Source organism: Lactuca saligna, chromosome 8 (genome assembly GCF_052625555.1).
Source record: "Lactuca saligna cultivar CGN05327 chromosome 8, ASM5262555v1, whole genome shotgun sequence".
NCBI classification, from domain to species: domain Eukaryota; kingdom Viridiplantae; phylum Streptophyta; class Magnoliopsida; order Asterales; family Asteraceae; genus Lactuca; species Lactuca saligna.
In genome coordinates, this window is record NC_136424.1 from 40057596 (window position 1) to 40077127 (window position 19532).

The 19532-nt window shown below is 32.5% G+C and overlaps 2 protein-coding genes across 5 annotated transcripts; both read left to right on the forward strand.

Moving 5' to 3' along the window:
- The first annotated feature begins 8650 nt into the window (after nucleotides 1-8650).
- On the forward strand, nucleotides 8651-11895 carry LOC145011622 (18S pre-ribosomal assembly protein gar2-like protein). Of its 4 annotated transcripts, none has more exons than XM_078970359.1 (6): nucleotides 8651-8936; nucleotides 9455-9514; nucleotides 10325-10403; nucleotides 10478-11153; nucleotides 11240-11502; nucleotides 11586-11895. In XM_078970359.1, the coding sequence occupies exons 3-6, from the start codon at nucleotides 10339-10341 to the stop codon at nucleotides 11692-11694; spliced, it is 1113 nt and encodes a 370-aa protein (XP_078826485.1). In that variant the 5' UTR covers nucleotides 8651-8936; nucleotides 9455-9514; nucleotides 10325-10338; the 3' UTR covers nucleotides 11695-11895. The 4 variants fall into 4 exon arrangements, with proteins under 4 accessions (XP_078826485.1, XP_078826488.1, XP_078826487.1 ...); XM_078970362.1 differs by having other exon boundaries at nucleotides 10492-11153; XM_078970361.1 differs by lacking the exon at nucleotides 8651-8936 and adding an exon at nucleotides 9114-9173.
- A 4436-nt stretch (nucleotides 11896-16331) lies between these two features.
- On the forward strand, nucleotides 16332-19324 carry LOC145012640 (uncharacterized). Its single transcript, XM_078971433.1, has 4 exons — nucleotides 16332-16668; nucleotides 16799-16857; nucleotides 16964-17024; nucleotides 18985-19324. Exons 1-4 carry the CDS (start codon nucleotides 16560-16562, stop codon nucleotides 19131-19133), a joined length of 378 nt encoding a protein of 125 aa, XP_078827559.1. The 5' UTR covers nucleotides 16332-16559; the 3' UTR covers nucleotides 19134-19324.
- Nucleotides 19325-19532: the final 208 nt, after the last annotated feature.

Sequence of the window (19532 nt, forward strand, 5' to 3'; positions counted from 1 at the left end):
CGTTCGTAAAAGAAAGAACCACAATACATTTTAAGTCGGGGGTAGTTATCTAGATAACAATGCCTAGGCGTGGTCTGACTATCATGAGGTATTATACCCCCAGACTCTACCTATCATAACATCGAACTTTTCCTAGCAGTTTCCGGAATACATGAGGTATTTCACCCCCAGACGCACCCTATCCAGTAATACAACACCAGACATACCTAGCAGTGGTCTGTTACCGACACACTTTATTAGGCAGTCTACAAAGTTCCCTTAATTACATCATGAAAGAAAACGCTGGCATATGAAGCTCGGTGGATGACTTCATAATAGAAAAGCTGACTCCAAAGCTCTCTCAAAATAAAAGTATGGGGAAATACTACTAGAGTACTCCCGTACGCTCCCATAACCGACACACAAAATTGTCAAAAAAAACTTTGTACATGATAGTACTTCTGGCACATTATAGTACTCTAGTATGCGAAAGACTCGTACCCGAGAACATAATAGCACCCTGGCACAAGTAGCACCCAAGACACAGAGCTTTGAAAAGGACTTCGTACATAAAATGTACTTCTATACGTAGGACGTACTCCACCAATCATCAATCTCACAACACGCGTACTCTTAATATGAGGCTACCCAATGTCCAAACTTAATGGAACTAAACATCCCTATTTAAGTCTTAACCCATCACTAGGCAAGTCTACAATGTTTATAATCAATTTTCGATACTAACTCCGTTTAGGCAATGCTAACTAGTGTATACTTAACACATAGTATTAAGTAATAATATCATATATTCACATCTTAACACATATTGAACCATAACTGATTCGCACATTGTATATCATCAAATATATCTAACACGTATTTCGGACAATGACAAATACTTCACATACATATGTACATTTCGTACTTTAATCAATACTCGTATTAAAATCATGTTCCTAAAAGGGACTATACTCATGATACTGTGACATCCCCAAAATCACGGCCAGAAAAGACCGGTTTTGTTGATACTTTATTTCAAAATCAGAGTTATCTTTTAATAAAAGGGTTGCGGAATTTGTCCCAAAACAATAATATGATAAAGATTTATCAAAAGCATTTCCATAGAAATGTATTTCATTAAAAGACCCGGGATGTCATGTTCGTACAGATCAAAAGTATAAACAGTACAATATAAGCCTTACTACATTATTTCATATCTACAGGCCTATATCCGTAATCCCTCGTCCAAAACATCACACCTATGCTCATGCGCCACTACCTGTAATACATAAAACTGAGTGGGTCAGGCTTGGGAGCCTGGTGAGCACATAGGGTTTTCAACCCACAATAAATAAGTTTATTAATTTCATCAATCAACAATAACCCGATTACCCGTTCCCGTTATCCTCACTTTACGTCCCTAAACACCTATCATAAGGGACCTAGCCTAAGGATCATCATCGGGACGGACACTACTGCTAAGGGGATTCCTCAACATTAAATGTCCTAATAGGCAACCATGTGGGGGATGGAGTACACCGGTGAACACATCGTTCACAACACCTACAGGTTGCAAGCCTGCTAGTGTTCCACTGGACTGTCTAGAAGAGTCCGTGGTCGTCATCTATACTCCGCTAAATGACTGGATCAACAACAACAACATCGAGGCCTCTCATCATTTTATCACACATCGTCTTATTACATCTACCCATGTTTTGCCCCAACATTTTCGTAGATATAAAATACATATACAGTTTAAATCATTGAAAACATGTATAACAACGTTCATCTAGCATAGATAGCAAGTATTCAGATAATATGCACACATAGCACGTAATTTATATAAAATACTTCATATCTATGTGTAAGTTGAAAGTAACTATGCACTCACCTGATTAGGTGGTGACTCAACACTCGGACAATGCTTCGCTACTCTCAAAATGATATTCCTTCGATAAAACCTAGTATCGATACCACTAGGGTTTAGTCTAATGATAACCGTGACAAATTAATTGTCTGACTATTATTATTATTATATAAGTGTTAATAACACTTAATATAACTCATAATAATAGCCCAAATAATTATTTTAAGGACCTAATAACATTCCTATATTAAAACATAAGCTAAACTAAAGATAGGATAGGTACAGCTCACTTACAGTGGGTTTTTCTCGAAAACCGGGCTTCGCTGGAGCAGCGTTCCCGAGCCGAAAGGCTCTTTTCTCGGGACTCCGGGAGCCTCGGGGCTTCCTTCGGGTGCTAGGGGGTTTACCTAGGCTTTTAGGGGGGTTAGGGAGCTTAGAGAGACAGTTTAGAGAGAGAAAGAAGAGGGGTGAGGGGTGAGGAAATGAGGGAACCCGACACCTCTATTTATAGGGGAGGATTATGATGTACTTGCTGAGTAGGGGGGATCTACTCGCCGAGTTGGTCCATGTGGTGGCCTTCTGGTGGTGCCACGTGTCCAATTCTGGTGGTGCCACGTCACCCCTATCGCGTGTCAGCCCTCAAACTTAGAAAAATCATAACTTTCGCATACGAGCTCCGTTTTCAACGTTCTTTATATCCATGCGTAGATAAAATCAAGATCTACAACTTTCGTTTAGACTCCGTTGGCTAATTCTCTACCAATCTCAAATTTAACAGTAGGAGACGTTTAGACTGTTAAATGACCGCGAAGAGTTCATAACTCCTTCATACGGACTCCGTTTTCGTCTGTCTTTTTACCGTTGATTTCCTATGAATGAGATCTTCAACTCTCATTTAGGTCGCGTAAGCCAAAAACCGCTCGAACTAAAATTCGAGTTTCGGGCCGTGCACTTCTAAGCCGAATCTTAGAAAAATCATAACTTCTTCATACGAAGTCAGATTTGGGCGTTCTTTTTATCGATGTTCTTAGTTTAACATATTCTACGACTTTTGTTTAGATTGCTAAGGCTAAAAAGTCTTCTATCGTAAATTCACTATTTACGTCTCCCGGTGCCGTGCCGGTTTTGCCGTAAAACTTCGGCGGGTCATAACTTCTTCGTTATAGCTCAGATTTCGGCATTCTTTATATCTACGGAAACCTTGAGACATATTCTACAACTTTGTGTAGAGATATCGGGATTATCTCACACTTTAATTTTGACGCTCATTTTTATTCTTTATTAATTATACATTTATAATTAAATAATAAACACATAAACACACATAATTCACATAATACTCAAATATTTCATATTTATTACTTCAAAAAGAGTTACAATAGTTGACCTAGACTATTACATTGACAAAAATGCTTAGCCCTGAAACCCGGGCGTTATAGATACCTTATCGAAAGAACACGTAGTTCAAAAATACATAATCCGTACTCCCGGATCTTAAATTTTCCTCATTACCTAATCCATATTCCCGGATCTAAAACTAACCTCTGGATATGATCCATACTCTCGGATCTAAAACTAACCTCTTGATCTGATCCATACATCCAGATCTAAAACAAGTTTATCTCTTTATCCTTTTATCTCATGATCTAAGTCATCTTTTATCACATACCAACAATCTTATCTACCCATGTTCTACCCAACATATTTGCAGATACAAAATACATATACAGTTTAACTCATTAAAACCTATATAATTTATCCATCCCACAAACATCTCAAATAAACAACAATATATATACACACATAGCACGTATTTCATAGCAAATACTTAATATTAATGTGTTAGCAGAAAGTAACCACACACTCACATGATCAGAAGATGATCGGACAACACTACAACTTGCAATGGTAGTATTCTTCAGTGAAACCGGGATCACTTCACACACCGGGTTTCTCGCGGGCAGAGCTTCGGCTCGGAAACTCTTTTCTTCTCGGGATCTTCGAACTTCGGGACTTGCTTCGGGTCTTGGGATGATATCGGGGCTTCGGGGGGTTAAAATAAGGCTTAGAGGGTGTATCGGAAGTGGGAGAGAAGGGATGGAGCAACCATAATCGGCTGGCCCTTCAAATCTATTTATAGGGAAAATTTTGCCCTTGCCACGTCGTGACACCTTTTCCACGTCGTGGGCTTGGTCGTCACTGCATGCATCATCGCAAATTGCATCTGGGGGACTCCAGGAGGTGTCAGAAGACTTGCCACGTCGTGGTATCTGACTGTTTTGGGGTAGCCCTGTCGAAAATACCCGATACCCGAATTACCCGCCCGATTTTTTCGGGTATCGGGTAAATCGGGTCGGGTAAATCGGGTATCGGGTAAATTTTCCGGGTAATCGGGTTACCCGATTTTTTTCGGGTCGGGTAAAGGGTACATTTTTTGGGTTTCGGGTATACCCGAATTACCCAAATTATTTTAAAAATTCATTTTTTTTGTAGAGCTTGTACTATATAGTAGGTATTTGATCACACTTAAACTAATATCATTATTATAAAACATAAATATATTTATTATGACAATACGACACTAACAATATTAAAAGTAATTTTTATATATCATCACGTTCTTTAAAACTTAACTGTTTTCTATATTATAGTTTTTATTACAACTAACAAACTTATTATTTTGACGAAACTTTAGAACATGACAAAACTTATGACTACATTTATCTTAAACATTTTAAACTTTTAAATTAAGATCTTTAAGTATTTGTTTTTTTAACATCTTATTAGATTAGATTAAGTCGTTAAAAAAATACTTGATATCTCATGTATTATTGAGTATAAAATCTTAATGTTCAAAGTTTGAGTAACTTCGTTTATGACTAGTTTGTTTATATAAACAAGACTAATAAAGCACGACGTATTTATTTCATTAAATTTATTTTTAGGTGAAATTCAAAAAAAAAAATTCATATATTTCGGGTAATACCCGAATTATCCAAACCCGACCCGATACCCGAATTACCCAAACCCGAATTACCCGAATTTAGTTTGGGTAGGGTAACGGGTAATTTTTCTAACATGAAAAACCCGAATTACCCGAAACCCGAAAAAATTACCCGTTCAACACCCCTAATTTGGGGTTTCGCGCCCCGAACTTCAGAAATTCATAACTTTCGCTTACGAACTCCGTTTTCAACGTTCTTTATATCGACGCATAGGTGAGATTTTGATCTACAACTCTCCTTTAGACTCTGTTGGATAATTTTGACTATATTTTTAATATATTATAAATATATTACTTATATATTATTTTTATTAGGTCGGGACAGGAAAACTCCGTTTGAAATTCATAACTCCTTCATATGAACTCCGTTTCGTCTGTCTTTTTGTAGTTAGACTACTATCGATGAGATCTTCGACTCTCGATTAGATTGTTTCGGCTAAAAAAATGCTCGATCTCAAATCGAGTATTCAGGTTGCATACCGCTAAGTCGAAACTTCGGAAAATCATAACTTCCTCATACGAAGTCAGATTTGGGCGTTCTTTTTATGCACACTCTCGGTTTAACGAACTCTACGACTTTCGTTTAGATCACTAAGGATAAATATCAGTCTAACGTAAATTCACTTTTTACGTCATTCAACGTCGTGTCGGTTCTGTCGCGAAACTTCAGCAGGTCATAACTTCTTCGTTATAACTCGGATTTCGACGTTCTTTATATCTCCGGAATCCTTGTCACGACCACTACAACTTAGTTAAGATTATCCACCCTAAATAATCTTCTACCAAAAAGCCATTTTTGATGCTTATCGTCTCTAAATTGACTAGCCCGGATCTACGGGCGTTACATAACGACAATATCGTAGCTAATTATTTCTTATGTTTCGTTTTTTTGACCATCTCATGTTTGCCTTCTAGTGGCGATATATGTTGTATCCACTTTACACCATCAAAGTAGTCTTTCAAGGAAATGCATACTTCTATTGATATAAAGGGTGGGCTTTGTTACTTTTTGAGAGATTACCTCGCCACTAACAGAAAAAATGGATTTTGAAGCTACCATAAAGGCTTGACAGTTAGTACATCATGAGCCATAACCGCTATAATTAGAAATTGGGATTCCTTTCTTTCCATCAAACCACAACATCTATAATTTTAAAATCTTATATACTTGTGTGTGCTTAAAATTGGTTCCAATATACATTCCGAGCTTGCTACTAGGGTACTAGTCCATGCCCTTTTAATAGGTTTATTTATTAGAGTATTATATTGTCTGATTGTTCCATTTTTACATGTCTAGAAGATTCCACATCATTTCTCATTGAGTCTTTGTAAAAAATTTTTGAACCATATTTTGGTAAACTTATATTTGGCCTTAATTGCAAAATTGATGTTTTCATTGCATAAACTAGGGGTGTTCGTTTGGATGGATCGGTTTGATCCTAACCAATTAAGTAAATCCAAATCGATTTGGATTTTCAAAATATGGATCCGAATAGTCAAAACTAAAATCAAATCCGATCTGATCCGATCCAATTATAATTTGGTTGGATCAGTTTTCTTTATTCGATTTTTAAAAACCATAACATTTTTAAACAACGTATAATTATAATATAATCCAGTTTTTATAAAAGAAGTAAAAAACAAATTCTTTACCTGTGATTTAAAATTTATAAACAATTACTAATAATGTATATTATAATTTAATATTTAATAGATAAAAAAAATTTTGAGAGATATTTTATATTAATGTTTTTTATTAGGTGAAACTTTTTGAGCTTATTTAAAAAAAATTAAAAAATTAAAAAATAATTATAGATATATTAAAAATAAATAAATAATAAATTGTTAGTTGATTCTTTTGGATTATTCGGTTCTTATTTTATAATCCAAAATCAATTCAAAATTCAAAATAATAATTTGATTGTTGTAAACCAATTCAAAAATCCGAATATCAACCAAATATACCAATCTAAATTATTCAATTGGACAATTTAGTTTTATCCAACCAGTGAACGACCCTAGCATAAATCCAAATGATAACATATATTTTCTAGTAAAGCTTTAATCCATCCAACATTTATGGTTGGGTTCAATTATGTGGCACAAATAATATCACGATAAATGTGTTTAAAAGATTTTATATATTTAATATTGTTTGAAGAAACATTTAGTCGTGTTAAAAGATTTTATATATTTAATATTGTTTGAAGAAACATTTAGGGTGCGTTTGGTTGTGGAAAAATCTCTAGTTTTCTAAGAAATTTTTTCAAGAAAAACGGAAATTTTGAAAACGTGTTTGGTTCGTTCAGTTTTCCAAAGTTTTCTAAGAAAATGAAAATTTTCAGTTTTTCCAATTGTATGTAAATTAGAAAAGTGATTTTTACAGTTTTCCAAAATTTTCTAAATAAATGAAAACTCCATCTGTTCCAACCAAATGCGTTTTGATTGAAAATTTAAAACGAAAACTCAACCTTATTTTCTAAAAACATTTTCGTAGAAAATGAAAACAATTTTCCACAATCAAACGCATCCTTAACTTTTCAATTTATAACCGTATAACGCCTTGCACATTAACCAAATCGGTTAAAGACTACAACTTATTGGATAATAAACTACCGAACGAAAAGAGTAGTTATTTAAAAAAAAAAAAAAAAAAAAAAAAAAAAAAAAAAAACCTCTGAGCAATCAGTTAACTATTTGATAACTACCCAACTAGACTCCATATATATCTTTTGTCGCAAGCACATTCAAACATATTAAATATCAAATTCCATTGATGAACTATTTCCCACTTTGCCCCTAACCAAATGACATCACCATACAAAACTTTATATATTTATGCCATTGAGCGTTACTACTTACATAACAATAACCAACTTGAAGAGTTATTTTGGATGACCTTTGTCGATTGGCGGTTGTCGAAGTGGTTGAAAGACAAATTTTCATAAATCACGAACATTGCCATCACTTCATATGCCACACTTTGTTCTTTAATTGCAGATGGTGCATTGATTCGTTATTGTTGCTTAACGGTGATCCGGACCAATCCATTTTGCTATCCAAATTTGCATGGTTTTAATGTTGCATTCCCATCTACCACATTTGTTCCACCGAACTTTCCTTTTACCATTCGATATTTCACATAAGTCGATATGTTGTCAAATTTCCAGGTTTCTTTTTGTAGTTTTGGATCTTGACAAAACCATTTCATTAGTTGACAAACCTCCAACACCATCAAAATCAGTGTTTGCAAAGAGAAGTAACAAAAGTAGGGATGAACATTGGAATCGGGTACCCGCTTTTGAAACCGGAACCGCCTCGGAACTGTCGGTTCTAGAATAGGAACCGCTTTAAGCAGGCGGTTCCGGTTTTCATTTTTTCGGAACCGCTACCCGCTGGGTACCCGCCGATATGAAGGGCGAATGGGTCATTATGCAAAAAAAAGACGAATAGAAAACAGTTTCGTTATTAGAAAAACAATTTCAAATCCGGTTCTGCCAAACCGGATCCAAAACAGTTTCGATTTTTATGCACCTCTATGTATTGTAACCTTTTAATTATTGAATAACTCTTATATATGTTTCTCTTTCTTTAGGGTATTAGAAAAAGTAGCAAACACACCATGGTCCTCAACCAAATTACCAAACCACGACCCATATGACCATTGATGAGATTGCTAGTGGAATGTGGGTCCCACATCTAATAAAACAACTGGTCCCACACAAAAATCCATTTAATATTCAATTAAGAAAATATATATTAAGAAAAAGAAAAAAAAAAGAGAGAGAGAGAGAGAGAGAGAGAGAGAGAGAGAGAGAGATCCCCATTCCCCACCCAATTTGACAGGTTGATGAGTTGTTCACATTCCTCACATCTGACTGCCTCTCTGTTTTGGACAGATTCACCATCTCTCTTCACTTTTCCGGTAGCTTTTCTCTCTTCTCCGGCCACAAACCACCAGCCACCGGTCTTTGAACATTTAACTACTAATCATCCACGAATAACATTAACGGAACTCTGAGTTATTTCAAAATGTTACCGAGATCTCCGGCGAAGAAGGCCTAAACCAATTTCAAAAGTTTTCAGGTGAGCGACTTTGAAATCTGTTCATCGAGGATCTCTAATTGTAAATACATAATGTGTTTCTGAAGGAAAAGCTACTGTGTTTTTTTTTTGGAGCTTTCATTTTGTCTGTGTAATTAATGCTACTTTTTTTAGTGGAGGTGCTCTTTTGATTCCATATCTGTCTAATCGTATTACATATTAAATGCACTGTAAGGAATAGATTGGGAGTAATTAGGTTTTCGAGAGTTGACATTTTCTGTAAGTGGCTCGAGTTCATGTTTTCCCCCTCCTTTCAACTATCTCGCAACATACACAAATCGAACGCCATGAATTTTATTTATCTGCTCGCTTTTCGCTTCTCTGTATCTATCTTTGCCGCTAATATCGGATCTGTTACCGAATTTTCAATTCAATTTTTCTTTATCTGATTTGTTTAGTTTAGCGTGTAATTCTAGTTTTGTTTCTGTATATGATTATCACATCTATTAGAAAAAAAAAAAAAAAAAATCTAAATCTGTTTGAGATTTTTTGTTTTGCAGTGTCGATTGTCTAAGCGAAGGAGACGGATGAGAGTTTAATTTCGTTGATTCGGTGTACAGGTACTGTGGTTAATTGTATATATTTTTATATTTTATATATACACCTTTATACTTTTCATCGTCGATATGCAATTACAAAGTGCAAATCTGTTAGGATCTGATTCTGCTCAGAATTCTTAATTCTTTCGCCCTAGGGTTTATGAAATCTGGTTATGAAATTGTAAACTATATAAAGTACTGTTTGTTTTTGGCTGAAAAACCCTATAAAAAATTGGGTCTTTTGATCCATCAGGGTAACTGACAAAAAGAAGATTGTAAGAGTACATACCTGAGGATTATAAAAAAGTCTTTTTTAGCTGTTCTACGTAGTGGAATTACTCTTGAGAAGTGTTTTAGTGGGTTTTCTTTAATATAACTTTTTTAACTTTTATGTATTGTCTTTTCCCTTGTCTCATTGTCATATTGTATACCTCTCATTTGCTTATTCTTTTTGAATCCATTTAAGTTTTGTTTTTGGTTACAAGTTCCTGACAACTTTGATTCCATTTTCATTTTGACTTCTTGTTAAGTTGCTCAATATTTCTCTTATCATGGTTTACTTTTTTAATTTCATATACCAGATAAGCTTTCTTTTTGGGAATATAAGAGCAACTAGATGTGGTTCCACATCTACTATTTTATAATTTATATATAGACAAAATATTTTGTGGTCACTTTTTCCCTACAACGTTTGAATTTTTGGCCTCATATACTTCCTTTGAAATGGGGTTTTCATACTTTTGACTTTTTTTGTAGGGTTTTCAGTTTGACTTTAAAACGTGTTATCTTCTGTCAATCATTATAAATTGGATTCTCTTTTCTTTTTTGTAGGTGGTGTCTCTTTAATGTTTGCATCACAGCTCTTGCGAATTCTTCAAACTTTTCCAACTAATGTTAATAATGAAATCTGGTAAGGTTTATTTACATAATTTTTATGTCATAAATCTATCTACCCTGTTCTACTTGATTTGAATCCAACAACAGTAATTTTGACACAGATGAAGTGAAGGAGAAGAACACCATGAAAGAGAGCCCAAAAAGGTACACAAATCCATTTTTATCAGATGAAGAGAATGACAAAGTCAACAACAACAATCATCAAGAAGTTTACACTGATAAAAATGTGATGGAATTGGAATTGGATTTGGAATGTGAACTTCCTGAATTGTTGGTATGTTACAATGATGGTGGTTTTCATGTGAAGGACATTTGTGTTGATGATGGAATCCCTCATGATGACATCATCAATCAAAGTCTGATATTTTCACCCATGGAAGATTATTACATGGAGGAATCAAATCATGATAAAGATTGTGAGGATGATGATGATGATGCAAAAGATTGTGGGACCAAAGAAGAAGAAGATATTGAGTCCATAGATCCGAATGAGATAAAGAATATCTCTAAAGATGATAATCATGTAATTTCCGAATCTGCCCCTGAAGAGTTAAAATGTGCAGAATCTGATACTGTTCCAAAAGGCATTGACAATTATGTCCCTCAAGAACAACAGATGGATTTGAATTCTGTTTTATTGGATGATAAAGATAAAGATAAAGATAAAGATAAAGATAAAGATGAAGATCGACCACTTCCATCACTTAAATCCCTTCTTGAATCCATCAATGGTGTTGATGATAAAGATCAACACCCATCTCAGGTTAGTGTTTTCATTAAATGACCAATTTGCCCTTGTAAACCCATCCAAACACAAATCTGATTCTGATATGAGTTTTGTAATTGCAGAGTTGTGTAGAAGGAAATGAAGGTGAAGAAGAAGTAAGCACAAGTATAGAAGGAAACAACACTTTGAATCTAACCAATGGCAAAACCGTAATTTCCAGTGGTCTCCATGATGTTCATGAACGTGGTGAAGGAGAGTCAAGTTTCTCTGTTGCGGGTCCCGTTTCAGGGCGCATAAATTATTCCGGGCAGATTGCATTTTCGGGCAGCATCTCTCTCCGGTCAGACAGCAGCACAACCAGCACCAGATCCTTTGCCTTTCCCATGTAATAATCATAATATATTTTTTTTATTTTAATTTATTTCACCTGACCGGACCTGACCGGAAATATTTTGTGTGTGCATACAGACTGCAGACAGAGTGGAACAGCAGCCCAGTCAGGATGGCGAAAGCTGACCGGAGAAGATTACAGAAGCATCGTGGATGGAGGAATGGGCTTTTGTGTTGTAGATTTTGAATTAATTTTAATGTGTCCTTTTTTAATTTATAGGAGGTGAGTTTTTATATATACATACAAATCAAAAAGAATTTACAGATAAATGTTAAAACGGGAAGTGTTTTTTTTAGGGAGGGTTTGATGTGGAGTTAGTGGTTGAGGTTGAAAAATGGTATGTGTGTTGTGTGTTGTTTTTACTTCATTTAGTGTGTTGTTTTTTTACTTTTTTTATTAGAGTAGAAGTATATTCAAATTGGTTGATTCTTGAAGCGTTGGAAAGAGAAGACCGGATCCGACCCGATTAGTTGAGTAGACATCAACTCTTTGTTATGATACAAAATGGATATTCATCAAAATGACTACTATTATTGATTATATCTTAAAATTTAAGGGCTAATATTGGAGCTTTCAGATGTTTCTTAAAACATTTTCTGAGCTCTTTAAACCGGATCCATTCTTGCATTTTCGACTTTGAAAGTCTACAAACAATAGTAAAACGGTAATCTCTCTAGTATCACGCTTTGAATTCATTAGATTAGTGGTTCCTAACCATGTTTTTCCAAAAGAAGTTGCACCAAATTAGAGTTTTGAACATGATTTAACAAATTTGGAATTTGTCAATTTGATGAACAAATCCGAAACATCTCAACCCACTTTGAAAGTTATAAGGTTATCTTTGATGTACCCTAGCTAAAAAGCTAGTTTATTTTTCGATATTTTTTAAGTTACGTTTGACAAACCAAAAAATAGCTTATACGTTAGTTTTTTTAAAAACTACTTAGATTAGTTTTTTACGAGTTTTTAAAAAAATTTCTAAATATACCATTAATTAATTATAAAAGACATTTTTTAAATGTCATTTTATGTTATTTCATATTTTCAGCTAGTTTTACCAAACGTCATTTTTTATCAGCTAGATTTTCAGCTATCAACTAACTTTTTATTTAACAGCTAGCTTTTCAGCTATCAGCAAACTTTTCAACGAACAGCTAGCTTTTCAGTTATTACGCCAAATATAGCGTAAGTTTATTTTGTGAATTTGTGTATTAATATAATTCGTAGGTTATTATTTTTTACGACATGCTAGATTAGGTATAAAGCGTGAACTACAAATGCATGTCAACAACGCAACATTGATTTCATTGTTGAAGAAAAGAAATCACACACACGAAAACAAAATATTTGACATGGTTCATTCAATGTGACATACATCGCAAAAAGAAGTATTTTTATTTATGAGTTTGAAAAATGATAGTACACTTGAAACCCTAACTCTTAACCCTATTATATAAGCAAAATACAAATATAACCCTAACCACAACATGGTCGACCCCAAATACTTATCCTTTCATATAGCATGCCGTTTATTTATATGCTTTATAATTGTTATTGAGTGCCATATTGGACTCTGTTAATTATATCTACACTCTGATTCATGATCCAAACTCTGTTAATTCGGCAAGGTAAATTACAATCAGTGTTTTAAAAACCAATTAGAACTAGAAATGGGGGATGAGAGGAGTTCAACAACGACAAGTTTTATGCTAAGTTCTAGTCAAATCGGATTGAATCGGACGTTTTTTCAAAAGTTGGATGGAACCGGTGTGACAAAACCGTTTGAACCAGTTGATTGGACTTAAGATAATTAGATTTCACTTAGCATATTAAAAAAAACAATCAATTTACAAAGAAATTTGAATAGATCGATCGATCTATCCGAAGTATAAACAATTTGAAGGTCGACGCATACCACTGCGAGATTTAGATCAAGAGGTTCAACTAAAAAACCTTTTAAAACATTAATTGCAATTCTTCTTTCCCTCAATCGTCCACATAAAACAGTGTGAAATATCGAGATCAAGACGTTTTGGGCATGAAATCAAATGAATGATAAAAATATTACTTTGATGTCCTCTTTGCATCGTAAAGTTGTTAGTGGGGTAGTTTTTTTTTTTTTTTTTTTTTTTTTTTTTTTTTTTTTTTTTTAAATTGGGGGGGGGGGGGGGGGGGGGGGGTAATTGTGTATTGGTAACATCAAGTTAAGGATCCGTTTCCCTACTGTATATTGGCTAGTAAATAATAAAGATAGATTGGTATTCTCAGTGGAGATGGGAGCTGCGTAGGACCTTCATGATAGCATGGAAATTGACCAACTAAATATTTTATTGTATGTGTTTGTGTATTGTCAAGATCGAAGATGAGTTGGATAATTGAACTTGAGAAATTAGAAGATGGTAACTTTAATGTTAAAAGAAACGAAATGAAAGGAAACATCTTGGAATAAATTTATTTCCCAGAAAATTAATATATTTTTTTGGTTGCTAATGTTAGATAGGCTTTAAAATCATATTAATTTGTCTTGTAGCAATGTAATCATTTCTATAAGGGAGGTGATTTTTACACAACAAAATATCTCACTACACAACAATTTATGCTTTTAAAGTTTATATTGTATAACTCAATCAAGCATAAAATGTTGTGTGCGGATAAAAATTATTGTGTACAAATCACTTTACTTCCTATAACTATGTGCCCGATATGTAAACATGCAAATGGAAATAGTGTATCATGTTTTCGATGAGTGTCTAGTGACTATGAAGACATGGAATGCAATATCTCAATGGTTAGATATGGATCTTCCTTGATCCTTGGGAATTGTGAATTAATTACATGGGTGTAAGCGTTACAAGTTTCGCAAATAAAGAAGAATATCAGGATGCCCTAATTAGAATCACTTGTTGGGTGGTTTGAAAATATAGAAACGAGGTCGTGTTTATGGAAAATATGCGGAGAAAATATCATATTTTTCATTCGGTCATTGATTTATCGTTTTTTTGGTTTTCAAATAGATATTGTAAGAAAAATATTACTTCGGTTTCTTGGCTCCAAAACCCAATGAATTTTGTATAATTTTCCTAGTTTTTTTTGGTAGTTTTGGTATTTATAATCTTTAAGCTGTTCAAAAAAAAAAAAACATTAGGTGCTTCTTTCCATAAATGACTTATGAATGATTATTAAAAAGAATTTACAAAACTTTTGGTTAAATATATATAAATGTTGCCTGATTTATTGAAATATGATTAATTATATCTAAAAGACGAAAATAGAAGAAGAGGCAAGAGGTACATCACAACTACCTTTCTGTCTTCATCTCTAAAATAGACCAGACAAAGCTTGTATATGGTGGATGGATGTGAAAGATGCCTAGTGAATAGTGATTAACACATTTTTGTTCATATTCTACAAAAGATTTTCATTGCATATATACACATGTATGCCATTTGTGCAAAGAACCCAAAACTTGAACTATTTTACAAATTCATCGATATAGGGGACCATGCTATAATCTCTGACAAAAGTGTTGCCGATTTTGTTCTGATATTTGATCATAACATTAAACGAGACCCTAAAAACGATTAGAAATTTAGAATCCCAATAAGATTCTATTAGATTGTTAGGTGATTAGAGAAAATCACATAGGAGAGGGGCCCCAAAACCTTTGCCACATCATTAATACTAAACTTTAAGTTTCCTCCATATTAACTAGGTTAATGTTTGGGGAATTAGTTATGTAAAGGATGAGATGAGCTTTTATAACACTTCTAACAATATTTCAGCAATTTGGTGTTGTGATAGAGATGTTTGTTTAAATTTGATAAGAACTCTATTGGTCCCCAACATATATGGTCTCACACTAACCAAAATGGTGTACTTATAGTTAAAGCCTCCTAACATTTTTTATTTCTCTAATCTTCAACCCAATTAATTCACAAAGTTTCTGCAAAACGTTTTGTATACAAGTACCAAATGGGTAGAGAAATATGTTACAAAGAAAACGAGTGAAATTGATGAAAGTCACATTAAAATGTGTTTCTAATGTTAACCTTTTAATATGATACGTTGAAAAAAGCAGATTCTTAAAGGGTGGTTGACTTGTTCATTTAAAAATAATTTTTTAATTTATTGACTTCTTGAAAAGTCAATAAGATAAACAAAATATTTAGATATAGAAAAAACATTAAAAAAATTGTTTAATATATATATATATATATATATATATATATATATATATATATATATATATATTTTAAATTAACTAATTGTCAGTTCAATACATATCGATTGAAAGCAATCGGGCAAAAAGTTGCACCGCTAGTCCTTTCTGGATGACAAAACCAATTTTTTTGAAAACAACATTTGAAAAGAAGATTTCAGTAAGCACAATTTCTAAGTTTTTGAAAGAGCTTATCGCTTATTAGGTTTACAAAGTAGATAAAAGCTAAAATTAAACAAAACACTTTTTAACTTATTAACTTATTGATTTTTGCATCTAAAAAAAGTAATCCATATATTTTTAAAAAGGAAAATTAAATTATCTTATCTTCATAAGTCAAAAATCATTTAGGATAAAAGTCATTTTTAACTTAAAAAAAAAATCTCAAACACTCTTTTACCGTAACAATAAAAATTTTGTCATTAAACTCAACATATAATTTATTTAATTATAGTTTATAAAGTGTTATATTCACTTTCCAAAAGAGTCTTTACAAAGAAAAAAAAAAAAAGACTTATGTCGTATCGATATGGAATACAAATAGAGTAACGATCTCAAGTTCTCAACCCATGTAATTTTTTTATTTTTTCATTTTGAGCTCTTATCCAATGCGTGTATTATAAGAACCCAACAGTTTACACCTCTTATATACACTAGTGCTTTTCTTTTTTAAGGTCACCACTTTGTGCTTAATTTGTGTGTCCTCTCTCCGAAATACACACAAATATTACACACGCTTATTGAGAATCTTGTGTACGTCACTTGTTTGCCACTATAATCCACACAACAAGAACCTCTACATGGTACTACGCATGATCTGCTAAGCTTGCACATGACGATTGCCATGATGACAATGATGTTGTGGATTAGGGTTTCAGTTTTGATGACAGTTGATGCTGCTTTTGTCCATAATCATCAGATGCAACCTTTCCATGAGTTAGGTATATCATATATGTAATATGTTGACCCCACCCCCATACACCCACTACCCCCTACCATCATCCCCACTCCCAACTCTCATGTTTCATGCATGGTGATGATGATCGATGTGGTTATATATATTTTTTGCAGGTTATGACCAACATGTTCTTTCTCCTGTGATTTCAAGAAAGTTGACGATCCAAGAAATGGTAACTTAATTTATATGCAATTTGGCCCTTTGATTTAGACAAACCAAGATTCAAATGAAATCGATTTGGGGTTTAAGTTTTCAAATTATGGTTGTGTTTCGATCAGGTTGAAGGGAATGGAGATCAAGATTTGCTGTTTGACAATGACCAAAAGGAAGCTCCATTAGGTAATTTGTTCATCAAATTTCAACTTTAATTAAAAATGTACACATGCCGCATCACACATGCATATTTGAATATAAATAAAGCTAAAAAATTCAGTTACATATCCTTATTCTAATAAAAAAATAGTTTTATTTTCATTTGTATATATATCATTCTATTAGGTTTCTTAATTAATGCATATGTTATTCTCTTTTTGTCATGTGTCACCTTATTATGTCATCTAATTAATGCATGTCATTTATCAACCTATTGATTCTTCATTTCAAATTTGAAAATTCAAATTTATCACTCTAATTACATTAAATTATCAACCTTAGAATAAAAATTAAAATAAAATTAATATAAATTATAAAATGATATAATTTCACATATTTATTTAAATCAATGATTATAATTTAACTAAAAAAATCTCTTAATTAATAATTTATTTAAAATAATTTATTAATAATTTTGAGTTTTTATTATAAAAGTTCAATTACTTTTGTAACCGTGGCTTCCACGGGTTATAAACCAGTCTTTACAATAAACAAATATAATTGTAAGTTAAATAAATATATAAAAATTATCTAATATGTATTGTTCAAATCCATTTTATTTCCTATATATTCTTGCAAAAAAGAAATTAGAAACCAAACGCTTCGTAATTAAGATTTGTTTTATAATAAAACATAAATTAGTTATTTATGCATTTAATTAAGTAGCTTAATGTTCATGTATTATCTGCTACGATAATTGCATTTTCTTTCATCAAAAACCCTTTTACAGAAAAATGACAACTATAGCTTTAAAGAGAATATATACTAGCACACCCTTATCCTAACCGATGAATTAGGTAGGGTATCCTCGAAATCCTATGTTAGCTATTAGTGCTTTGTTAGTGTTTCTTTATAAATCTTTCAGCTGTTAAAAAAATAGCTTAAAATGTGAATTTTCAAAAAATAGCAAGGATTCTACTCACGCTTATCATATATTTTTTTTTTCACTTTTTTTTTTTTAAGTAAACATAGTCCTAGTTTGATTTCCATTAAATAAATTTAATTATCATCGTAAAACAAGTGAGATGGCAAACGGGCAACAAGCTGCGCCACTACACCTTTTGTATAGCAAAGCTCAATCTTTTAAAGACTACATTCATAGTTATTTTGTACGTTTTTCTTTTGAAAAATCTCTTCCAACGAGACGTTACATTTTCACGTAATACGTACCTCCTAGCTACGAAAATGATAATTGAAAATCCCCCAATAAAAGTGCCAAACATAAATTAAAAAAATGATTTTTCGCATTAATAAGAACAATTTCATATACATTAAAGACATTTCGCATTATATGAGAAAAAAAATTATGATTTTTTTAGTTGTATAATATATTTTCTTATGGAAAAAAAAAACAAATTTCACAACAATAGTGATTTCAAGTGATTCTATTTGGAAATTGATGAAAATAACTATTTTATATATTAGAAGGTCATTTCCAAATGTGGCAATTTTTTTTTTTTTTATCTCAACCTTTTAGTTTATGCATATTTCAAATTAAAGTTAAAGTATCAATGAACAATTGTTGTAATCTTGTAAACTTGTTAAAAACAAGTTTACCTATAGATTGAATAAAATACAAATATACAGTTAACTAATACAAATCTTATAAAAAGGGAATATAAACTAACAAAATTTTGGCCTAGAGGCATGATAGATGTCTTCTCTCTATTAGGTTAAGGGTTATAAATAGAGTTCCAGAGTAGTTTAAGGAGTGGTTTTGAAATTGTGGGTCGCATTCAAAAAAAGAATATAAGATGCATATAACCGCTATCCCTTTATCATTTCATTAGTTAAGCTTATTAAGTTATAGTGATTAAATATTATTAAATTCATATATTTTTATTTTTAAAATAAATAAAATTAAATAATCATTTTGTGACCTAATTTAAAATCCTATCATCACATATGTATATTCTTTTGCATATAGATGGATCACAAAAGAGGAAAGAAGAAACTACAGAAAATGGAGCAAATGGATTTGACCCGACCGGTTTCACTACCATGGATTATTCTCACGTAAGAAGACGACGCCCAATTCATAACAATTCTTCTCCCAAACCCACCAACTCACCATAATATGCAATCTTTTTATGTTTTATGTTAATTTTTTTATTTTTATTTTTAATAACACTTTTACTAATATATTTGTATTTTCTACGGTAGCATAATTATTTAAACATTTGCTAATTCAAGGAGGCATAAAAAAATTCGTGATAACAAATGAACATCAATATATACAGGCACAACCATGGTATTTGCTTCTTTTGGTTAGATTGATTTGGGGTTTTATGTTTTCTATTAAATGTCATAACACATTTTACCATACATTGTCATCTTACATCGGGGTCATGTTATTTTCCTTTCACCCACAAAAGTGGTGGGTATCATAACATATTTTTAGTTTTTCTTTTTAATTGAAATAAAATATAATTTAATAAAATATAATGATACAAATTAATAAAAGGAAAATCATTC